Source organism: Artibeus jamaicensis, unplaced genomic scaffold, assembly GCF_021234435.1.
Source record: "Artibeus jamaicensis isolate MK-2021 breed Jamaican fruit bat unplaced genomic scaffold, CSHL_Jam_final contig_233, whole genome shotgun sequence".
NCBI classification, from domain to species: domain Eukaryota; kingdom Metazoa; phylum Chordata; class Mammalia; order Chiroptera; family Phyllostomidae; genus Artibeus; species Artibeus jamaicensis.
Window position 1 is genome coordinate 43,252,696 of NW_026521486.1, and position 22,619 is coordinate 43,275,314.

Consider the following 22,619-nt stretch of genomic DNA (forward strand, 5'->3'; position numbering starts at 1 on the left):
TAACAAATATGAAATGTGAAATATTTCAAATAACAGATGTGAAACTGGAACATTTATTCTTTTCTGTCTGGCTTCTTTCCCTTAGCATGTGTTCAAGGTTTATTCATATAGCACATATCAGAACTTCATTCTTTTTGTAGGTGAATAATACTCTATTCTATGTATATATCACATTTTGTTTAACCATTCATCTTCTAATGGGTATTTAGGTTATTTCTACCTTTTACCTATTATGGATGATGCTGCAGTGAGCATTGGTGCATAAGTATCAGTTTTGAGTTCCTGTTTTCATATCTGGTGGGCACATACTTAGGAATACAATTACTGGGTCATGTAGTAATTCTGCGTTTAGCTTTGTGTGGAACCACCAACCCGTTATCCCTAGTGGCTGTACTATTTTACATTTCTACTAGTGATTTATAAGAGTCCCAATTTCTCCACCTCCTTGTGAACCCTTGTTATATTCTCACCACCACCACCACCACCACCACCACCATCATTATAATCATCATCACTATTATTATTATTGCCATCCTGGTGAGTGTGAAGTGGTGTCTCATTGTGGTTTTGATTTGCATTTCCCTAATGACTAGTGATAATGAACAACATTTCATGTGCTTATTGGCCATTCGTATATCTTTGGAGATATATTTATATCTCGTATAAATTTGTATGTCTATTCGATTTTTGGCCCATTTATAAATTGGGTTATTTGTCTTTTTCATCTTTGAGTTTTGCAGTTCTTTATATATTATGGCTATTAAATCTTTATTAGATACATGATTTGTGAGTATATGCTCTCATTCAGTTTATTGATAATGTCCTTTGATGTACAGAATTTCAAATTTTAACAAAGTCCAATATATCTTCTTTTTCTTTTGTTGCTCTTGCTTTTGGTGTCATATATAAGAATCTATTGCCAGTTCAAGGTCCTCTGTGCTTATGTGTTTCATATTGTAACACATTGTGGACTTTACAAATCCAGCATATATATATTAGTGGTTCATATTGTTATGTTTTACTAATGGAAATGTGCAATTATTGGAAGCAACTGCATTAAATAACAGCAAGCAGAGGACAAGAGAATGTTCTAAGTTTTCTAACATCCTCACACCAACCCCCCTCTTGCTCTGAAACTTACCACTTTCTTATTTAATAGAACCACAGATCTGATAACTTATCTACATTTCAAGTATGTTATCACCTACTAATCTTGATTCTGTATTTACACAGTGATTATATTATCTCTTTGTTCGAAACACACATGTAGATTCAACTCAGAATATATAAACACACGAATTTTGTATTCGAGGAACTTGTCATACTTTACCAAGGGTTATTGATTTAGTTAGAATGAGGTGGTTTTTAACAGCCATTTATTTCCTCCTCTACTTAGGAGATCTTAGAATAAATCTTAATATGGAAACTGATTTATACTATTAAATAATATCTAAACATATGGAACAAGAGTATCACCAAGCGGCTAGTATACTTTATTTTTCAGTATTTTATACTTAATTGGTACTTTTAAAAATAGAATAAGTTGAATTTTTAGTTTTATTACAGTGATTTTTCTGAGATGACATACTACTTGACAGAGGAAAATTCTCAGAAACATCATCTTTGGTTGGGTTTATGGTATAGGTGTGTATTGAATGTTAGCTGTGTGTAGGCCACTGTGCTTACATTGCTGTTTTACAGTCTAGTGAGTGAAATAGGTGCACAAGATGGCATGATTCATGTGACCTGTGAAGTTGCATAAAGTGCTGTTGGAGGCGAATAAAAAAGCACTTCTCTGCTGGCTGGGGCTGTATTAGAGGTTTCCTGTAAGAGCAGACAAGATGAACAGAACTTGAGGGAAAATAACAGTTAACCAGGAAAAGAGTAATGGAGACTGTAGTTCTACCAATGGAGGAGCATGAGCAAAGCTGTGTAAAGCATGATGTTAAAGGTAGTAATAGATGATTACTTACAAGGTGGGAAATTGTGGATTAGACTAGAACTAAGAAGTCTGAGTTTCATCCTACTAGCCGTGAGGACTGACTGAGAAACTTTAACCTGATAGGATAGAGGGGCTAAGGTAACTTGATCTGAATCTGAGAAGGGGAGGTGGGATGCAGAAAAAGGATAAATGTTTATCACTAAGTTTGATAAATGTTTAGGAAGTGAAAAATCAACAAGGTGCAGTTGCTAGATAAGGGACTAAAGAAGAGGGAAATATCTGGGCTATTCGTTTTGTTTACTGTGTATAATAATACCATTATCAGAGATTTATCAGTACTGGAGGAATGATTTCAAGGGGGAGCTGCATTCAGAATTGAGATTGTCCAAGGAGAATATGAAGACAAGGTCAGTGAACTAAGGTCAGAACCCGAAGCAACACCTTTAAGGAAGTGGTAGGAAATAAAACTTTAAAACAATATCGGGTCATCAGTGTCTAATGCAGCTGACTGTTCTATAATATAATGATTGAAATATCTCTTGAGTTTCGGTGTGTGAGGATGGATGAGATGTGAGGGGGTGGATTCAACCTGTGCTGATAACTTTTAAAAAAGTATTTAACAGAGATGAAAAGTAGAGAATGTTGTTAGCTCCAGAAGGACACTAAAGGGATATCATCTAAAACCCTTGTGTAGGTGATCAATGACTTGAGCATATTTATATTTGGAGGAAAAGAGAGTTCGAAGCTACAAGGCAGAAAAGGGATAACTGATGAAGCAAGGTAAAAGAAGACCAGGATGAAGACCATTGAAGGGCTGATTTTGAACAGGAGGGGAAATCTGTATCATGGAGGGAAGGGTGAAATTAGGGACAGGACAGATGAAAGCAAACTGGGGTGGGGGATCTGGGCTGGCAGTTGAGGTGGTTTATGCCTGAAGACTGCTGTCGTTCTCAGAAACTGAGGTAACTCATTGAGAGTGAAACATTTGATACTAGGTTAGAGAAAACTCAGGAGAATTACCAATGTATAGAATAGCTGCTAAGGTGAGTGGGACATTGTGCCCACTAGTGGTAAGTGAAAATAGTATTAGCAGACATTAGTACTATATATATAGAGAGGGCCCAATCTGTAGACTTGTATAATTTCTTTTTGGGTTATGTCAATCCAACCATATCAGTGAAGAAGTCACAGATTTTGGAATTAGTTTAGGCTTTAGGGTGGCTAAGTTGATGTATCACCATTGCCAGGATAGAAAGACATTTGTATTCATAGAGTGGTTCAAATACTGTAATTGAGGCTTGAAGGGCAAGGAGTGAGGTCAGGATGGGGTCCATGGATTGCTAGGAAATACTGGAGACTAAAAAGTATGAGGTGAAGGTCAAGTTTTTGTAGGAGTGAGAAAACAGAAGGATAAGACATTGTGATTAGAACACAGTGTGGGATTCTGATGAAGACACCTCTGGGTAATGAATAGCAAGGTTTAGGATTTCAGGGTGTGGCTAAACTATTGTGAAGAGGTCAGAGGTAGTCAAAGAACTGGTACAATATTGCACAATTGATGCACATGAATTTGAAAGTCACCCATGATTTGGAGTAAGGATATGTTACGGTTCAGACTGTCATGGGTTAAAGGATTTGGGCAATGTGGGAAAGATACCAGAAGGTTGTTAATATGGCCAGTGTGGGGTTACAGTGGGATAGCAGGGACTTAAGGACTTTATTGGGGTCTTTCCCCCTTTTCTTAGAGGTTGGAGGGTTTAGAATGTAATCCTGTGCCCCATATACCTTCCAGGGATGTTCAAGCTTTTGAGAGTCTCTGGGTCACACATTAAATACATTGTGACACCTAATCACACACACAAAAAATCTCAATGTTTTAAGTAAATTTACTGTTTTGTGTTGGGCTGCATTCATAGCCATCCTGAGCTGCATGTGGCCTGAGGGCTACAGGTTGGACACCCCTGCTAGACCTTGAGGCTAAGACATCAGTATGCACCTACTACCCCAGAGTTTAAGGGACATAGGATAGATAACCCCTGATTTTTGAAAGTTTGTTTTATACCACTTTGCTTTTATAAAAGACCTACATTAATAACTGTTTTCTCTAATTGAAGGAAATCTGGAGAGGAGTTTCACTTTTTTTAAAAAAAAAGGTGGACTGTGAAAATAACATTCATATTTTGTTTTGCAGCAAGCCACTACAGAGGCAGTCTGCACCCTGAGTAGTGAGAGTGGCCCCACCAAGCTCCTTCCCTGGAACTACACTCAGCATCTGCACTTTATCTCAATTTACTTTGCATATGCATTAGCAAGATAGGTCCTAAGGTTGCAGAAAAGCCTAAGAGAGTTTCTGTGGCGTTATCCTTAGCATAACATGACATAATTAAACATTTCATCTGTTAAACCAAGGTCATTTAACATTTTAACATTTAAAATGGAAGACTTTTTTTCTACTAATGCCTGTTTTCTGTTTATTCAATAAGTCGTCATCTGAAAGTGTTTAGTTGCATAGATATAGTAGCAGGCACCAAAGATTTAAGAAAAACTATGGGAGGAAAAAATCTTTAAATTTTATTTTTTATTATCAGGGGTTATTTTTAAATGTATTGATTATGCTATTATAGTTACCCCAATTTTTTCCCCTTTGCCCACCTCTACCCAGTATTCCCATTCCCTCCAGCAGTTCCCCCCCCCCGCCCCGCCCCACCACCTTAGTTCATGTCCGTGTCCATGTCATGCATATAAAGTTCTTAGGTTTCTCCATTTCCCATACTATCCTTAACCTCCCCCTGTCTCTTACATACCTACCAATTGGTAGTTCTTAATCCTTGCAGTTTTTCAACCCTACCCTCCTCCTTCCCCCTTCCAGCTGATAATCATCTGAATGATCTCCATATCTAAAACTCTGTTTCTGTTCTGCTTGTTAGTATAGTTTGTTTTTTAGGTCCAGTTATTTATAGCTGTGAATTTATTGCCATTTTAATGTTCATAGTTTTGATCTTCTTTTTCTTAAATAAGTCTCTTTCACATTTCATAGAGTAATGGCTTGGTGATGATGAACTCCTTTAGCTTTACCTTGTCTGAGAAGCACTTTCTCTGCCCTTCCATTCTAAATGATAGCTTTGCTGGATAGAGTAACCTAGGTTGTAGGTCCTTGCTTTTCATCACTTTGAATACTTCTTGCCATTCTCTTCCAGCCTGCAAAGTTTCTTTTGAGAAATCAGCGACAGTCTTATGGGAACTCCTTTGTTGGTAACTCTCTGCCTTTCTTTTGCTGCTTTTAAGATTCTCTCTTTAGTCCTGGCTAGTGTGGCTCAGTGGATTGAGTGTTGGCCTATGAACCAACGGGTTGCTGGTTCGATTCCTAGTCAGGGCACATGTCTGGGTTGCCCCCAGTTGGGGGCATGTGAGAAGCAACCGCACATTGATGTTTTTCTCTCTCTCTTTCTCCCTCCCTTCCTCTCTCTCAAAAAATAAATAAATAATGTCTTTTAAAAAAGATTCTCTTTATTTTTAACCTTTGTCATTTTAATTATGATGTGTCTTGGTGTGGTCCTGTTTTGGTCCATCTGGTTTGGGATTCTCTGTGCTTCCTGGACTTGTATGTCTATTTCCTTTGCCAAATTGCAGAAGTTTTCTTTCATTATTTTTTCAAATAAGTTTCCAGTTTCTTGCTCTTTCTCTTCTCTTCCTGGCATCCCTATGATTCAAATGTTGGTACATTTGAAGTTGTCCTAGAGGCTCTTTATACTATTCTTGTTTTTTGGATTCTTTTTTCTAAGGATTTTATTTTTTTATGTTTTACTTATAAAAGATTGTCTTTGAATCTGTTTACTGACTTTTCTATTAAAGTCAGTAAATGGATTCCATGCAATCCATAATGATTGCATTAAAAAATTATAATGTTTGGAAATAACATTGAAGGTTAAGAATTGCTCTGTTAAGGTATAACATTTCTCTGAATAATGAGAGAGGAAGAGAGAGATTATTCTGCTCTGAGGTTTTAAAAACTGACATATGCTTTCCCTAAGTTACCCATCCACACAGGCCACACTTGATAGTTCTGAACTATTTGTTCTGTTGTGATTTTACTGCCATCTGGTGTCAGGATTAGGAAACTGTAGTTCAGCATTTCTTCTTTCCTTTCCCCCAGAGAAATTAGGTAGTCGAATTTCCTCAGTGGGGACCTGCTCTTTGGTTTCCCCAGAGTGAGTTAACAGTAAGAGCTCGTTTAATTCCAGTATCCAGAACCTTCATTCTCCTTCTCAGAGCACTCTCCCCTTGGCTTCCTGATACTCTGCAGTGCCCCTCACGCTTCTGTGACCATCCTCTTTCATTTTCAGACAGCCGTTTCTGCCTCAGTGTGGTGATTTTCTAGCCTTAAACTCTGGGCCCTCTGCTCTTTTTATCCTTTGTTTGCATCCATATTTATGGCTTTAAAAACTGCTTGTCTGTAGATAAATTTATTGTTTTAACCAAAAATCTCTTCTGATCTTGGCATCAGTATCAAGTAACAATTTGCCACCAAGTTGTTACATGAGTTTTTCAAATTTAACATGTTCTAGTGTAAAATATGGATTCCCCCACCTTGTGCCTAGTTCTCAAAATTTTCTTTTCTCATTTCAGTAATCCATCTCACCAGAATTGTGGGAATCAGCTTGACATTTCCTGTCGCATACACTTATTAAACATTTACCATGTGCCATTGAACCTACCAGGGTGTGTTCTTATGCATATTAAATGTGTGACCCCTTTCTTGTTGTTGCCATGGTTAAGCTACCACTCTCTTGCCTGGACTGAGTAGGTTACCAGTTAGTCTCCCTGCACGCGCTCTGAATTGCATTCATGTGTTTTATGGTTGTTTTTTTCTATCAGCCTTTCTGACTCACCTGAGAGTCTAATGGTGAAGAGACTGCATACACTTGGTGTACCCTTGGGTCCCTAGAACCTGGTAGAGTTCCTAAAACCTGCATAATAAATAGGAGGGAGGACCCCCCAAAACCCATAATTATCTTCTGGAGGGGGGCCCCTTGCAGTACAGGGTTCCCCACTAGGTGAGTGTTCCAGGAACTCATCTGTATCTGTGTACCAGCTGCTGTGAGAGGCTGCATTCAGCTTCAGTGAATTTTACGTAGACTTCTTCAACACGTTTGCCCATTTCATGATGGGTGATTTACCAGTGCACCTGCCCACGCCATGCTGATTGTTCAGCAGTTTTTGACCGAAAATGACATGACCCCAATGCCCCACCCTCCCTATTCACGTGATCTTGTCCTGAGTGAGACATTTTTGTGTCCTGGATGAAAAAAGTCCTCAGAGGGAAATGTTTTACATATGTGGGAGAGGTGAAACAAATAACAGCAGGAGCATTAAAAAACATCGAAATCAACAAGTGCAAAAGCTGTTTTGAGGAGTGGGAAAACCATCTTGATAGGTGTATTGCATCAAATATATTGAAGGTGACTGAAATTTAAACATGTAATAAAAAATACACAACTTTTTATAAATAAATCCAGGTTTTTTGGGGTCCCCCCTTGTATATATATAGTTACTCTGGCTCTCATTGATGTTGATACAACTCCTACAGTCTTAGTGATCCAATTTGAATATATTAGAATTTCTTTAATAGTTTAATATTTTGAGTTTATTTATTATAAATGAGTTTTAGCTGTTTTCTGCTTTTGCCCAGAGAAACTTAAGTATATCTGAAAAGGCAATATATTTTGGATTCTAATTAGCTAATGACAGCAACATATGTATATATATGTGTGTGTGTGCATGTATATATATGTGTGTATATATGTATATATGCATATATGTGTGTGTATATATATATGAGAGAGATTGCTCATTAATATGCAGAAATTATTGTAGAGCATTTGAAATCTCATGCCATTGGTTTGTCTCTCAGCATTCTTCTGCCTGAAATTTAAAGTTCCTTAAATATGGAGGTGGATTTTCTAGATCTTTAATTTTAAAAAATCTGTCTTTGTCCAAGTGTTCTTTTAAATGGAAGCTTAAGTCTTGATAGTTTCATTTAATAATTTTGATTTGCTTTGTTTTAAAGATGCTTTGCTTTTTAAAGTTTTATAACTTGGGCTTTTTGCTTTGAATTAATATTGCTTAATAAAGAAATTTAATTTGTAAAAACAAAAGTGATTTATAAAACGTTGGTTTTCAGAGGTTAATAACAATCTGCAAACTAAGGATAAAAATTCAGAAAGCAAGGATTTAATCGGCATATGTCAGGGTTTCTCATCCTTGGTATTATTAACATTTTGGGCCGGGTAATTTATTGTGTGTGTGGGAGCTGCCCTGGGCACTGTAGAGTTTTAGAAGGATCCCTGCCCTTTACCCGCCAGTGGTACCCCTTCTCCTCCAGCTGTGACAACAGAAATGTCTGTAGGCATAACCAAATTGTCATGTAGGGGGCAAAAAAAATGCATCATTTGAAAATCAGTGTATATTGTACTTAGAAGGGAATAATAGGCCATAAAATATCTCATCGGGAAGTCTGTGGCATTCTCTAGGTGTCTTTGAGAGTATGACAGCTGTGTGGTATATTGTTAATGGCAAAAAGAAGTAAAGACTATATGACTATACATTTTTCACATTTTAAGATTTCTGTGCTTGCCCTGGCTGATGTGGCTCAGTGGATTGAGTGCTGGCCTGTGGACCAAAAGGTTGCTGGTTGGATCCCCAGTCAGGACACAGGCTTGGGTTGCAGGTCAAGTCCCCATTAGGGGATGCGTGAGAGGCAACCACACAGTGCTGTTTCTCAGCTGATGACAATTAGCTCTCTCTCCCTCCCTTCCCCTTCTCTAAAATTAAATAAATAAAATATTTTAAAAATAAAAATAAAATTTCTGTGCTTGTTTAAAGTAACTTTTGCATTTAACATCAGGTTCTGTCCTAAACTGTGAAAAAAAGCTGCATTCTAAAACATATTTCACTAATAAAGTTTCATTTTGTGGACTGATTTCAAAAGTTAGGTAGTGGTAGACAAGGAAAACAAGATTGCAACTTAAGGAGTATCTTGTAATTGTGTTTGTATCAATAGGGTACAGGAATGTTAACCTCTTTTTTCTATTCAAAGGGACATGAGAGATGGCTTTAGAAGAAAAAGTGTCTACACTTCCCACTATGCCAGAGATCGGTCTCCTCATAAAAGAGAAACGCCTTTTTTCAGAGACTCGTCTGTAGGCAGAAAGGATTCTCCACACAGCAGATCTGGCTCCAGTGTCAGTAGTAGAAGCTACTCTCCAGAAAGAAGCAAAACTTACTCTTTCCATCAATCTCAACACAGAAGTATGTATTTCAAAGACCTTTTTCTTTTTTCTTTTACAGCCTCCTCTGATGACAATGTACTGAGGCATATTGCCTTATAGGTGTTATAAAAGATTTTTTCCTCCAAATTTCAAACTTTTGGAACAGTTGAAAGACTAGTGTAATGATCATCATACACCTGCACACACTCATTTTTTGAATCATATCAAGTTGCAGTGTATATGACATTTCACTTCTGATTCTTCGGCATTGAAGAGGTATGTTTTCCAGCATATTGGAAAGTCGTACACTCCTGGGTTTTCTGCTAGTTCCTGTGCCAGTCCAGCCTCTTGAATCTTTTGTCACTAGGTAATATCTCTGTGTATCTGATAGTACATTCTTCATGAAAAATATCAGAGGTTTTCCTTAATTTAGAGTTTCACCTACCTTAGGTTTATTCTTTTGCAACCTTCAATTTGTTTTCTTTAAAATTGCGGTACCTGGGTAATAAGCATGGCATTGTGTACAGTCACGTCATCCTGACTGAGTTGCTCGGGGGGGCTTCCAAGACAGTTTGTTTCAGTGCCTGTGCACGAGTGGACGTGCACTTACACATGCCTGAGTGCTTCGGTGTTTCCTTCCTCTCTCCCACCCACCTCCCCCCAAAAGAAGGTAAACAACCTCTACATTCTAATGCATGCTCACATTGAGCACAGACAAAAATATCCAAAATTAGCCATACACCTTCTAGGGACACACTTTTTGTGATGTGTATGATTTAAATGCAAATCTATTAATGATTTTATTAAGAGGAGGAAAGTACCATATCTTTGGAAACTGATTATGAACCCTTTTAATAAACAAAATGTTAGTAAAATGGAGGCTTGAAATACTTACTTGACAGCTTAAAGTGAAGCTGTTATTTGAGATAGCTATTGGTGAATTAGCCTTATTTTTCTTACCTATTTTGCCTCTAAAACAAATTTCTGAGGAGGCATCTTCTGTCTGCTCTTGGCTTGGTAAGTTAGTGGCCAAAACTGAAATCTTGAGGTGAGATGGGGAGGAGCCACAGTGGTGCTCCTGTCGGAGGATCTCCAGTCTGTCGGCACTTCTCAGACGACGTCCTTTGACGCCCAGCGCCTTTAATGTCTGGGGTGTTACCAGGGTAACAAAGGTGGGAGACTACAGTATGCGGTAAATTGTATGAACTAGAGCATGTGACTTTGTTAATACCTTTATGTTTATTTTCTCGAGTTATTTAGCTTTGAAAGTCAACTTCAATCAAAAAAGGACTGAGAAACAGGGTCCTTCAATGATCAGTCACTTACCCTGGGTTAATTAGCAATATTGTGTTAATTTAGTTTTCTATTGTAAATGAAAATTTTGCCATAGATTTTTTAAATGTTTGTATAAATAACAGGTAAAAATAATTAGCAAGTTTTACCATTTTGCTATTCTTTAACTTTTTTGTTTTTGTTTATACTTTTCAGAGTAATTTTACTTATTTTAAAGATCAGTAATTTGGCCATGGTAACCATTTTTTTTAATTAAAAATTTTTTTCAATTACAGTTGACATTCAATATTATATTAGTTTCAGGTGTACAGCATAGTGGTTAGACATTTATATAACTTGCTAAAAGGACCACCCCCCTATAATTCTAGGACCTACCTGGCACATGGTAACCATTTAAGGACTAATTCTTCATAATTCTTCTGTGAATTTAATATGTCTCTTATGTGCTTAATTATAAGCTACAGGGTGATTTTTACTCCTTTTTCATCTCAAGTAGTTACTTTTCCTTTTGTTCTTACACATGTGCACATGAACACACACACATGCATTTAATTAAGTTTCTTTTACTTAGCCTTTTGGGTTAATCCTGTGGAACTTTGTTCTGCTTTAGACTAATTATCCTCCTGAATCAAACTTGTTTTTATCCTGTGCCTCATGTGTAAAGGATTTTCTGCCTATAACCTAACTGGACTAAGCTGGTTAAATCTGTGACTGCAATATTATTTTTTTTTCCTTTTTGTTGTCCATAGTTACATGCTACCAGTGTAGGTTGCCCTTAACCTCATTTCCTTTCCCCTTGTTTATTATGTGTTTTAGTTGAAATTGTTTTGTTACATATACCTTGTATATTTTTACTTGAAGTTTATTTTTATTCTAATTAATCCAAATATCTCCCCATTTGCCAGCTCTCTTAGATATTTGTGTTACTTTTTTGCTCTCCTTTTTCAAATGAATCCCATTGTTTTTGTCTTTCACTTTTGTTATTTATCTTTTGTTTAGGATTATAGCATTAATAGTGACACCAGAGATTACTAAATTCAGTCGCCTGTGTCCATTCTTTGTTAAAGTACTTCCTGTGATGTTTATTATATCACAGTCTAGTCTTTCCATCTTTGTGTAGTTTATTTTTATAAAACAACTTAAATCTGTTCCTGTGACATGTACATAATGCTAGTTATTATCTTAGACCCATAAAGATATTTTTGCTTGTTATGTGGTAAACATATGTGTTTGAAGAGTCCCATCATAATCTTCTTGATTTTTCCCCAGGTTTAAATATATTTAGTTCTTTCAGCTGTTCTTTTTATTTGGCATGTTGTGGACCTTTTGCTTTGCGGAATTTTTTTCTACACTTTTCAAGTTGTAATGCCAGAAGTGAACTTTTATTTTTTCAACAACATTGCATTATTGGCCCGTATTGAGACTGCAGACAATTGAAACCTAAACCATTTTCTTATATTTTACTCTTAATCAAGGTACTCCTCAGCTGTAATTTTTTAAAGTGCAATTGTTTATATGTAATTAATACATTAAAAAATCTAGTTATGTTAAATTTCATCTAATTAACTTTTGATTATGAGTCTCTTCCATAGAGGTTTAAAAATCTCACTAAGTGATCATGTGTATTAGTTGCAGATAAAAAACAGCTTTCTTTTATCTGCAAATGAAATAAGCTTGGTTTTTGTATTAATCATTAATAATTTTCTTGAGTAGCATAAGACCCAAGATAGAAACCTCTAGAGATTTCTCTCTGTGGACCTCAACCACTTACCTGCACTTTTTCCTGTCATTGAACCAGTTATGATCTCCAGTCTTGCTTGTCTTTCTTTCCACTTGCAGTTTTCACAGAAGACTTGGTCAGGTACTTTCTTGAAATTTAAGTTACATATCAAAACTAGTGACTCTTTGTTAATTCATTTTAAACATTTGCTACAGATTATAATGTCAGCTTTACCAGTGATACTCATATATAAATTACAATGTGTGACATTTGGTTGAATTTTTAAAATATCATTACTATAGAAGATTTGGAAATTTATTGTTTTTGTGGATCTGTGTCTGTTTTTCTGTAGTCTGATTTTGGGCCCAGCCTCCCCTTATTTTCTTGATATCAGCAACCATTGTTAAGCAGATATTTTAAAGAAGACTATTCTTCATCAGTGTTTAATCCATTTTGAAAGAATAAGATAACTGAAAATGGGTAAGAATTAAAAATACTATTATGAGAAGAGAATATTTGGAAGATAGACTCCATTATTGAACTTCAGTGTAATTGGAAAAGATACCTGTCTAAAGACCTATGAATAAGTTTTGAAGTCTACATTAATTTTTTTTGATTACAGCTGAAATTCTGATAAAATTTGGAAGCTTAATTCTGTGCAAGTCTAGATGGTAATGGAGGTGTGCAAATAAGGCTGTACCCTAACATCACGTATCATAGGCACTCAGAAGGGAGGTCAAACCAGTTCCCTTGGCAGCTGAATTAGTGTTTCCTGGTTCGAAAGTCACTGTATTTATAATCACTATTCATACAGTCTTTCATTTCACAAAGATATATTTCAGATAAATAGTTTGCCAAGCAAAAAAGATTCAGTCTTACCCTCTGAATTTATAGTCTAGTGATGGAGACGAACAAGTCATTACACGGATTAGACGTTTTAGGTCTAATCCTCCCCATCTGGAGGATGGGGAGAAGTTGAAGGAAGGATACGAGTGGCCAAGGGTTATGAGCTGTATCATGTGGAGTACCTACAATGTAATTCAGTATTTGCTGAGAATACCTTGGACTATTAACTGATCCACGCTCTTAGTGTACTGTGGAATTAGATACTATGTGTTGTTTTCGTTAGAGACTTTTGCTTACTCACAAGCCAGCTTTAGCTGAATTTCCTGTGGAATTCTAGGAGACAGCTATAGCTTTTCCAGCATCTGAATGATTGTGGTTCTAGAACAGTAATCAGTTAATGACATTTCTACATGTATAGGCATTTATAGTATCCCTGTTTTATGTTCTGTTCTATCCCTACTATGTTCCGTCAGTAGCACACATTCATAACATATACAGATCATACCATGTTTTATTGAAATCTTAAAGAGTGAGCCCATGTGGTTTTAGGTGATATATTAAAGGAGAGTTCTATTTAGACGTGCACTTCCAAAGCAATCATAGTTAAAAACCTTTACTTCAACTTGTTGCATTGTTAACCTCCTAAATGTGATTATTTGGGGGAAGCAGAAGTGCTGCAAAGTTCCTTCATTCTTCTATCTGGTTCTTTTCCTTTTCCCCTTCTTCCCTCCTTCCCTCCTTCCCTCCTTCCCTCCTTCCCTCCTTCCCCCCTCCTTCCCTCCCCCCTTTTCTTTTCCCTCCCCTTTCCCCTCTCCTCTCCTTTATTTTTTCTTTTTTCTTCTTTACCACAAGAATATTTGCTTGTATCACCTCCATTTTCTGTTTTGTACCTTTCTGAATAAATCAGTAGGTATCTAGGAAAATGTGTTCTTCTTAACCAGGAGTCCCAGATTTGTATATCATCATCCACGATCCAGAAAAATAAATTATTTGTTTAGCATCTGAGTAAGCACCACATTTTCACTTGTTCATATCTTAATTTCTCTTTCAAAGCTTCAAGGGAAAAACGACTTTTTTGTTTCTTGAGAAGACTTTCATTCAGAGGTATCTGTTTTGTTCCTATATGTCAGGCACTGTACCAACAATTTAATAGTTTGCAAGGCATAGCCCATAATTTTATCATCTTTAATGGTGATTTTTTTTCTAGCAATGTTTTTTGTTCTTACCCGGATTATCAGTAACAACACTTAAGTAAGATTGGGCGACTCTGGTTCGGTTTATCATTGCTTTCATCAGGACAACATATTGGAAAGAAAACATATTTCTGAAAGATTGTATCAGACTTACAGCTGTTATATTTAAAGAGTCATCAAAAATTGCTTATTAGTATTTCTATCAGCTACTATTTCAGAGAGTCACCAAATATTGTTAAATTTTTATAGAACTTCTAAATGTTTGTTGGAACAATAACCTGGTTCTCTAGCTTTGATTTCATCTGTATGGAAAGAGCTTTATACCTGGTCTGTGGAACCAGTATTTGAGATTCCTTTTCATTTTCTTCCTTCCCATTTATTCTTTCACTCACCAATATATGGACTTGAATTTTGATTTCCTTACCTACCACATTCAGAACTTTTCTTTCCATTTTTTTCCTTTTATCCTGATTTGGAACTTATTTTCTCAGCAAGTCATAGCAGAGGCAGAAACGTGTTGAGCCCTTTGCCCTGCTCACCCACAGGGAGTTAGTGTTGCTTCCTAAGATCATGTGTGAGATGAATTTGAGGTAATAGCTGAGGAGTAGCATCCTGTCAGCTAGAGATGTAGACGCATGAATGGAAGAAGCAGGCTTGAGAAACGTAGGCATTCACATTGTTGGTCGGAGCCACTAAAATAGCAGAACCAAAAGGATTGTAGTCAGGAGGAATTCTCACTTTAAGGAACAATAACCAACAAAGAAGGAGAAAGGTATAGTTATGTATAAACACAGGAGTACAAAGGCATGAAAACCAAATGGCAAAATATTAAGAAAAACTTGTTTAGTAGTCATTAATATGCTGTAGTAGAGGACAAGAAAAAGGACCCTTGGTTTTCCTATAAATGTATCATTGGAAACTCTGGGATGAAGAGTTTAAGCACAGTGGGGTTGTTTCTACTTACATTTTTTTTATGATTCTGCAGTTTGAGCCAGGTTCAGCTGGGTGGTTTTATTAGTCTGTTAGGGTTTATTAAATAGCCCAAGCATATTTTAGGGCAGCATGGTTAGGAATCCGTACTTCAATGTGGTCATTCCTACAGTGTCTCTGAAATTTGGAAATTTGGAATCAAAATCAGTAAACATAGCATCAGTTGTGTATTAGTAAACTGACTCTTTGGAGGGAAAAAACACCTGATTTGTGACACTTGCCGATATCCATGAAGTAAAGACTGCCAGTGTGGATGACTTCAGGCTGGCTACCCATGTGGAGTCATTAAACTTACAGTTTGGAAGAGATAAGGACAGTCCACTCTCACCAGCTAACATGTGCCAGCTGCAGATTCCACACACTTAGGTAGAACATCACTGTCCTAATGTCTTTATCTACAAAGAATTTGAGGCAGGTTAACAAAATAAACACTTAATAAAATAGGATGAAGTAAGTGAGTGAAGGCTTTTATGTAAAAGGGAAATGAGGACATGAAAATAAAAGTAAGAATAAAGTTAGTATATGAAATAAATGCCTATGGTATGGCTCTCATTAGTTGCAGCAGGTGAACTAAGGATTTGCCTAAAACAAAGAGGAAATGAGCATTAATAGTGTTCACTGTGTACCTTGGGTAAAAACATACCAGCTGCTTAGGAAGAACAAAGACTTCCTGATGACAGATCAGAAGGATCTGCAGTAAGGAGGATACTGCATTTTCAACAACATTCTTGCAAAAGGAGGGCAATATTTGTGTGACATTTCTTGCAACATTTTTTAGTGCACAGTACTGATAGTGCCAAAATGATTCAGACAAAGGATTGTTTTCTCAGGAAAAAGAGGGCAAAATTGGAAATTTGGGATCTTTAATAAAAGGAGTTTGTATCTTATTGCAAAGATATCTAAGAATCTCTACTAGTATATTTCAGCTGTTTAGAAAGCTGATTTCATCTGTATTAAGAGTTTGCAGGAAGCTAATGAAATATTTACAAGATTCTAAATATGGAATAATTAGAGGTTCAATCAAAACAGTAGCTGTGGGTTTGTTTATAAAGAAAATTCCTATATGAGAGAGTTTGTATAAAAATAATTAGCACGATTTAATAATAGGCTGCTTGTTGAGCGGATGTCAGAATAACTACTGCAGATAACCATTGTAACCCCACAGAGCAAATAAGATATACTATGAAAATCTTCCCAGTGTTTTTTTTTTATTTCTAGTGGTAATTCCTCTTTCATTCTTGATGTTTTGGTGTCATTTTTTAACTAATTCTTTGAATATTGACTTTATGAAGATTAGACTCGGTTCCTAAACTGATAAATAAGACAGGATCCCATCTTCCACTTTTTAGTGCCTTGTTTTGTGATCCATTCTCATTTCTTTCTGCCCATGCTGTCCTTGGTTAGCCTCATCTTCATACTTCACATTGTTAGACCCAATTCATTTCTGCTCTTAAACAGATTTTCTCCTGTTCTGTTACTCCTCATCAGCGGTGGCTGCTCAGGCAGCCCAGTGTGAAGGCAGGTTAAGAAAGAGGTTAGGGCCAGCAGCAAGTGCTTAGAAGCTCCTGTCCTCATCCCTCCCACTGCTGGGTTCTTCTCTTATTCCTCCTGGGCACAGAGGTGCTTGCTGGTGGTAATTCCTCCCTGCCCACCTTTCCCCAGAACCCGTGCGTGCTGATGCCTCCTACAAACGGCAGAATGAAGGAAAGCCAGAAAGAGGTGAGTTTTGAGCTAGATTTTGATTTGGGATTGTGAAAGGGTGGGGGCTCGAATTGATTGAGGTTATAGAAATGGGAATAGTTTGTAACTGCTCCAATAGTCTACTGTTGGAACCAGAGTTGAACGCCAGTAGAGTCAAGTAATAGGATTTCGGGGGTACGGGGACGGTTGTCTGGGTTGGCCATTCCTGGCCAGCAGTAGTTACCTCACAGGAGGTTGAGATCTATAGACAAGACAAGTCATTGGCAGATGGGATCTGACAACGGTAGGTTCAGAGGATTATTTTTGTTTTACCTTCTCTGTGCCTTTTCTGCTGCCATCTGTATCATCCTTTTTCTTTATCCTTTGTTTTTTGCCTGCTCTAGGTATAATCGAGTATATGTAGATACATGCTAAACCCCCTGCCATACCCTTCAGTGTTCTTTTGCTTCTGCACCCTGGCGTTAGTTGAAATCTGCTTAAATTAGCTCTTCTGCAGCTTAAACCAGGAGAGAGTCTAAGACTACACTTGGCATAGTTGTAGTGCTGTTGTCTTGCTTATAAAGGAAATGCTAGGTAAGAGATTGACAATTGCTTGTGAAAGGTTTTTTCCTGTGACTGCTGCGAGGTGCCAGAGTGACCCTACAATTATGCTTTTAATGTGCTGTGCTGATTGCTTCAGCTTCTCATCTTCTTTCAAGGGATTGCTTATCTGAATAGAATGGGAAGGTAGTTGCAATCTAAGGGTAAAATAACAAATAATCTTTTCACTGAATTTTTGAGTGCCTTCTCTTACTTAAAGTACTCGAGTTAGGTAGGTCCTGAGTATTCAGAAATAAATAAGCTATGATACTTGCTCCCCTAGGCATTTTTTGGCATAGTGGGATAAACTGACACTGTCACAAAACGATTTGGAATTTTCCATGTGCAGTGGAAATACAGTAGGGAATGACTAAATAACCCATGTTCTGAATTATTTGGGGATATAGTAATGGTTGGTATCATTTTACTACTGATTTTTTAAAGTCTGCAAGAACTTTTAAACATGCTTAGTGTGGAAGCTTCTTAATGATATCACAAATTAAAAGATTCTAGGGGTATGTCTTTTTGAAGACTGTTGGAGCTTTGTGCCTAGAGCAGTAATTGACATTTGGGGCTGGGTAATACTTCGTTTTGGAAGGCTGTCCTGTGCACTTGTAGGATGCTTAGCAGCATCCCCAGCCTCTTTTTACTATGTACCAGAGGCATTCTCCCTCTTGTGAAAGGAAAAGTATCTTCACACATTGACGAATGACCCTAGAGAGGTTGGGCAAGGATCTTGAGAAAGCCTTTCTGGTTTGCAGGACATTGGGAAGATGTTATTCACTACTGTCCTAAAGGCCTCAGACCTGTGTGTCTCTCCAGGCCCTTACTGAGCTGTCTTCACCGTAGCAGGGAGAGCCTACGAGGCTTTTTTGACTAAAGCTGGCTCTGCCTCAATTGCAGTCATTTTGCGTCTACCTTTGCTCCTGACTGCTTTCTTGGCCTTAATTCGCTTGACCAGCTCCTGTGTCATTGCAAACTTGGTGTCACTTTTTCCTTTTCTTCATAATGTGTCAGTTTTCCTAGTAATTAAGATCAAGGGATTTACATTTTGTTTCATTAAATTGTCTACACTAAATGTAGACAATTTAATGAAATGTTTTTCTGCCAAGAACAACTCACTGTTATTTTTAAGATTATATGTAAATAAATAAATATTTTGTTGTTGAACTGATTAAAGTAATATTTTTTTAAATCTGTTTTGTGGCTAAAGTTTCTATAAAAACAGTGGTATACATTGAGCACTGATATGAGTATTGAAGTGACTAAAGATAAAGGTTAATGATTTTATCTCATACAGATTTATTTTTAACTATTTAAAATATATTTGGGCTCACATTAATACCAGGCACTGGATTAGTGTTCTAAATTATAGTTTTCTACTTTTTATTTTTGTTTTTTTAAACTGAGCATTTCAGGAGTACTTGCTAAACTTTCTACATGGCCTCTCTCTTTGAGCTACTGCTTAATCAGCTAGTTCTCTTTGCTGGTAGCTATATAGGAACTACCTTTGGATTTTCATTGTGGTATATTAAAAGTTAGATTTTAAGACCTTGGAGGAGAAAGCATTTATTATTATAAATTTTTTTGCCTTTCTGAGGTCTTCTCAGTGGTTCTGTGTTTGCAAACTGGCATTGATGTGTACTTGCCATATATGATGCTCACTAATTCTAGGTTATTTGAAATTTTTGATGTTGCCCAGCCTCTGAGAAAGATAAGTGGATTTAGATATTAACTAGTTTAATAACATAGTGGAAGATTTCACTGCTAAAATAGGTATAGAACCACCTTGCTTAATTCATCTATAAAATCAGTCTAATTGAAAACAAATGAGCTAGATAATTACATTTTATATTTTTTTAAATAGGTAAAGAGCGACCTGTTCAGTCTTTGAAGACATCAAGAGACACTTCACCCTCAAGTTCTTCAACACTTCCTTCATCAAAGGTTTGCTATAAAATCAAGTTAAAGAGAAATTTTACAGAGTAAATGATGTGGACTGTCTAGTACAAATACTTTTGTTTTTTATTACCATACGTAATGGGAGTAATTTGCTGCATTTAAAAACTTGAATCTTTAGTATCCACAACTTGAAAGTAGCTACGATGGTGAATGAACAGTTTTCTCATAGAATTTTTTTCCACAGATTGTGCTAAAATTAGTTCTTATTTCTGCCCTGTCATCTTGACCATAACCAGGTGGCAGTGAATATTCATTTGGGGTATATTAGATAGAGACATAATGATAAAGTGGGATTTATTCCATGGATGCAAAAATGGTTCACATCCACAAATTAATCAGTGTGCTACACCACATAAAGAAAATGAAGGATACAAATTTTATGACCATATAAATATATGCAGAAAAGGCATTTGAGAGAATTAACATCCATCTGTGATAAAAATTGAATAAACTGGGTATACGGGGACTGCACTTCAACATAGTAAAGGCTGCCGAGGACCAGATCTGGGCAGCACCTGACGTCAGACTCAGAGGTCAGATTAGCACCCAGCGGGAGAAACCAGCAGGCAGACACCAAACTGCTGAGGCCAGTCCAGTTGGTACTTTTTTCATTATTTTTGCTATTTTTTCGTGACTTTTAAATTATTTTTACCTATTTTTCTTTTATTTTTGGTATATTATCTTTTCTTTCATATCTTCTATTTTACTCCTACCTTTGATTACTCCATTGTCCCCTTCCTCTTTCCTTTTATTATTTATGGTACCTTTTCTGTGTGGCTTTTTTTTTTTTTTCCTCTGTTCTTCTCTTTCAATTCATTGCAAGCATTCTCTTTCCCTTTCTCTCATAATCACTTTTCTTTCCTTCGGTCTTCTCATATTTTGCTCCCCTTTTCCTACTATTTCCTTTCTCTTTTCACTTTTATTGTTCTTTGCTTTGTGGTTGTTGATATTACTGTTATGGTTGAGGGGTGGGTAGCTTGTTTTGCTTTGATCTGCTAGTGCCTATACAACAGCCTACAAAATGTATGGGCTGAGCCTCTTAGCCAGCCGGGGGAGCAGTTCCCACCAATGAATGGGGCAGTAACAAGCAGGACCCAAATACAACAGGAGAGTTCATATAACCCACACAAAGGACATTCCTAGGGCATTCAGATCAGGAGATCAAGAAGTCTGCACCACAGGGTCCCACAGGACTCCTAACACACAAGACCACTCCAAAAGACAGAGATTCGAAGCAGATCAATCTAATACATAGAAACACAAGAGACAACTAAAATGGGGAACAACCATTTCCCCATTTCCCCAAAAAGAAACAACCCACAAGTAAAAGGAGGAATCTCTGAAAAAGAGATAAATGAAATCAAGGCAAGCAATTTATCACACATAGAGTTCAAAGTAGTGGTTATAAGGATGCTCAAGGAACTTAGTAGGAACTACATTAGCATGGAAAAGGACATAGAAACCTTGAATAAGAACAAGTTGGAAATCAAGCATGCAATTTCTGAAATGAAGAGTACACTAGAAGGAATTGAAAGCAGGCTAGATAAAGCAGAGGATCAAATCAGCAAGTTGGAAGACAGTGTAGAATAAAACGTCCCCTCAGAGCAACAAAACAAAAAACTCAAAATTATGAAGAGAGAGAAACACAAGTACAAAGGGAAAAATTGGCAATGAATAAACCTATCAATAATACTCTTAACTGTAAATGGATTGAATTCTCCAATCAGAAGACATAGGGTAGCTGAATGGATGAGAAAACATGACCCACATGTATGCTGTCTACAAGAGTGCCACCTCAGAGCAGAAGATATACACTGGCTGAAAGTGAAGGATGGAAAAAAATATTCCAAGCAAATGGACATGAAGAAAAAGCTGGGATAGCAATACTTATATCAGACAAAATAGACTTCAAAACAAAGGCCATAACAAGAGACAAAGAAGGTCACTACATAGTATTTAAGAGAGTAGTCCAACAAGAGGATATAACTCTTATACACACATATGCACCCAATATAGATGCACCTAAATATATAAGGAAAATCTTGGAGGACTTTAAGAAAGATAGACAGCAATACAGCCCTTGTAGGGGATTTAACACCCCACTGTCAACAATGGATAGGCCTTCCAAACGAAGATCAACAAGGATATTGTGGCATTGAATGACACTCTTGATCAAGTAGACTTAGTTGATATTTACAGAACATTTCACCCAAAAGAAACAAAATACACCTTCTTCTCAAATGTACATGGATCATTTTCAAAGATAGACCATATAGTAGGACACAAAACAAATCTTACTAAACTCAAGAAAATTGAAATATCGAGTATCTTCTCAGATCACAATGACTTAAAACTAGAAACCACTGTCAAGGAAAAAACTCAAATGTGGGGGCGACTACTTTTGTGAGGTCCCCCCGGTGACATGGACACGCGTGAGTGAATAAATATGGCTGAGACATGCTGGATCTGTTTGGGGATGGAGGAGTGGGCTGTGGCCAGTTTCTTTGGGGAGAAAGAGGCCAGCAGCGACCAGTTTCTCCGAGGAGAAAAAGGCCCTGAGCACCCTCTTCTATAGCCTTTTATTGGGTTGTAATACACAGGAATACAGGGTGGCAAGGATCAAACAGTAGATAACATTACAAAGAGATCTGAGGGCTTTAGAGTCAGTGTCTGTCAGGAAGAGAGTTGCAGAAACTTTGGGAGACATACTCATTTCCTCTCGGACCCTTATCACATGAATGAAAGAACTCTTAGCAGATTTCACAGGTTTATCAGCAAGTCTTTGTGATGCCAGATTTTTTCCCCAGGGCATGCTCTGGCAAGGCAAGGAGCTGCACCTCTCCCCATCAGGTATTCAGGCTTAAGGGGATTAGAGCCAGGAAGTGCTTCTCCCAGAGTACATGGGGACTCAGGCTTTGACAAAGCTGGGGGGCGAGAGTCCATTGCTCTCTGTTGCAGCCCCCTGAGTCCTTCCATGAAGGCCTCCCGCCTCCCAGGTGATCGAGTCTGGCTTAGGTTGGCCCCCGCTGTGAGGGGTCTTACCCGTCATTGACTTCCGACCAAGCTCTGGGGGCAGGGAGAGGAACTGAGGCAGCGTTTGCTACCAGAGACAGGTTTTGTCTCCT

General features: G+C 37.3%; 1 protein-coding gene across 6 annotated transcripts in view; it reads left to right on the top strand.

Moving 5' to 3' along the window:
- PPHLN1 (periphilin 1) overlaps positions 1-22,619 on the top strand; it is a 102,490-nt gene that overhangs the window by 29,258 nt on the left and 50,613 nt on the right. For 4 of the 6 annotated variants that reach the window (XM_053661874.1, XM_037135019.2, XM_053661872.1 and 1 more), the window contains 3 exons: positions 9,039-9,250; positions 16,915-16,971; positions 19,400-19,479. In XM_053661874.1, coding sequence (XP_053517849.1) covers positions 9,039-9,250; positions 16,915-16,971; positions 19,400-19,479 — 349 coding nt within the window. The remainder of the gene's footprint in view (positions 1-9,038; positions 9,251-16,914; positions 16,972-19,399; positions 19,480-22,619) is intronic. The other 2 variants (XM_053661870.1, XM_053661873.1) reach the window with 1 other exon arrangement.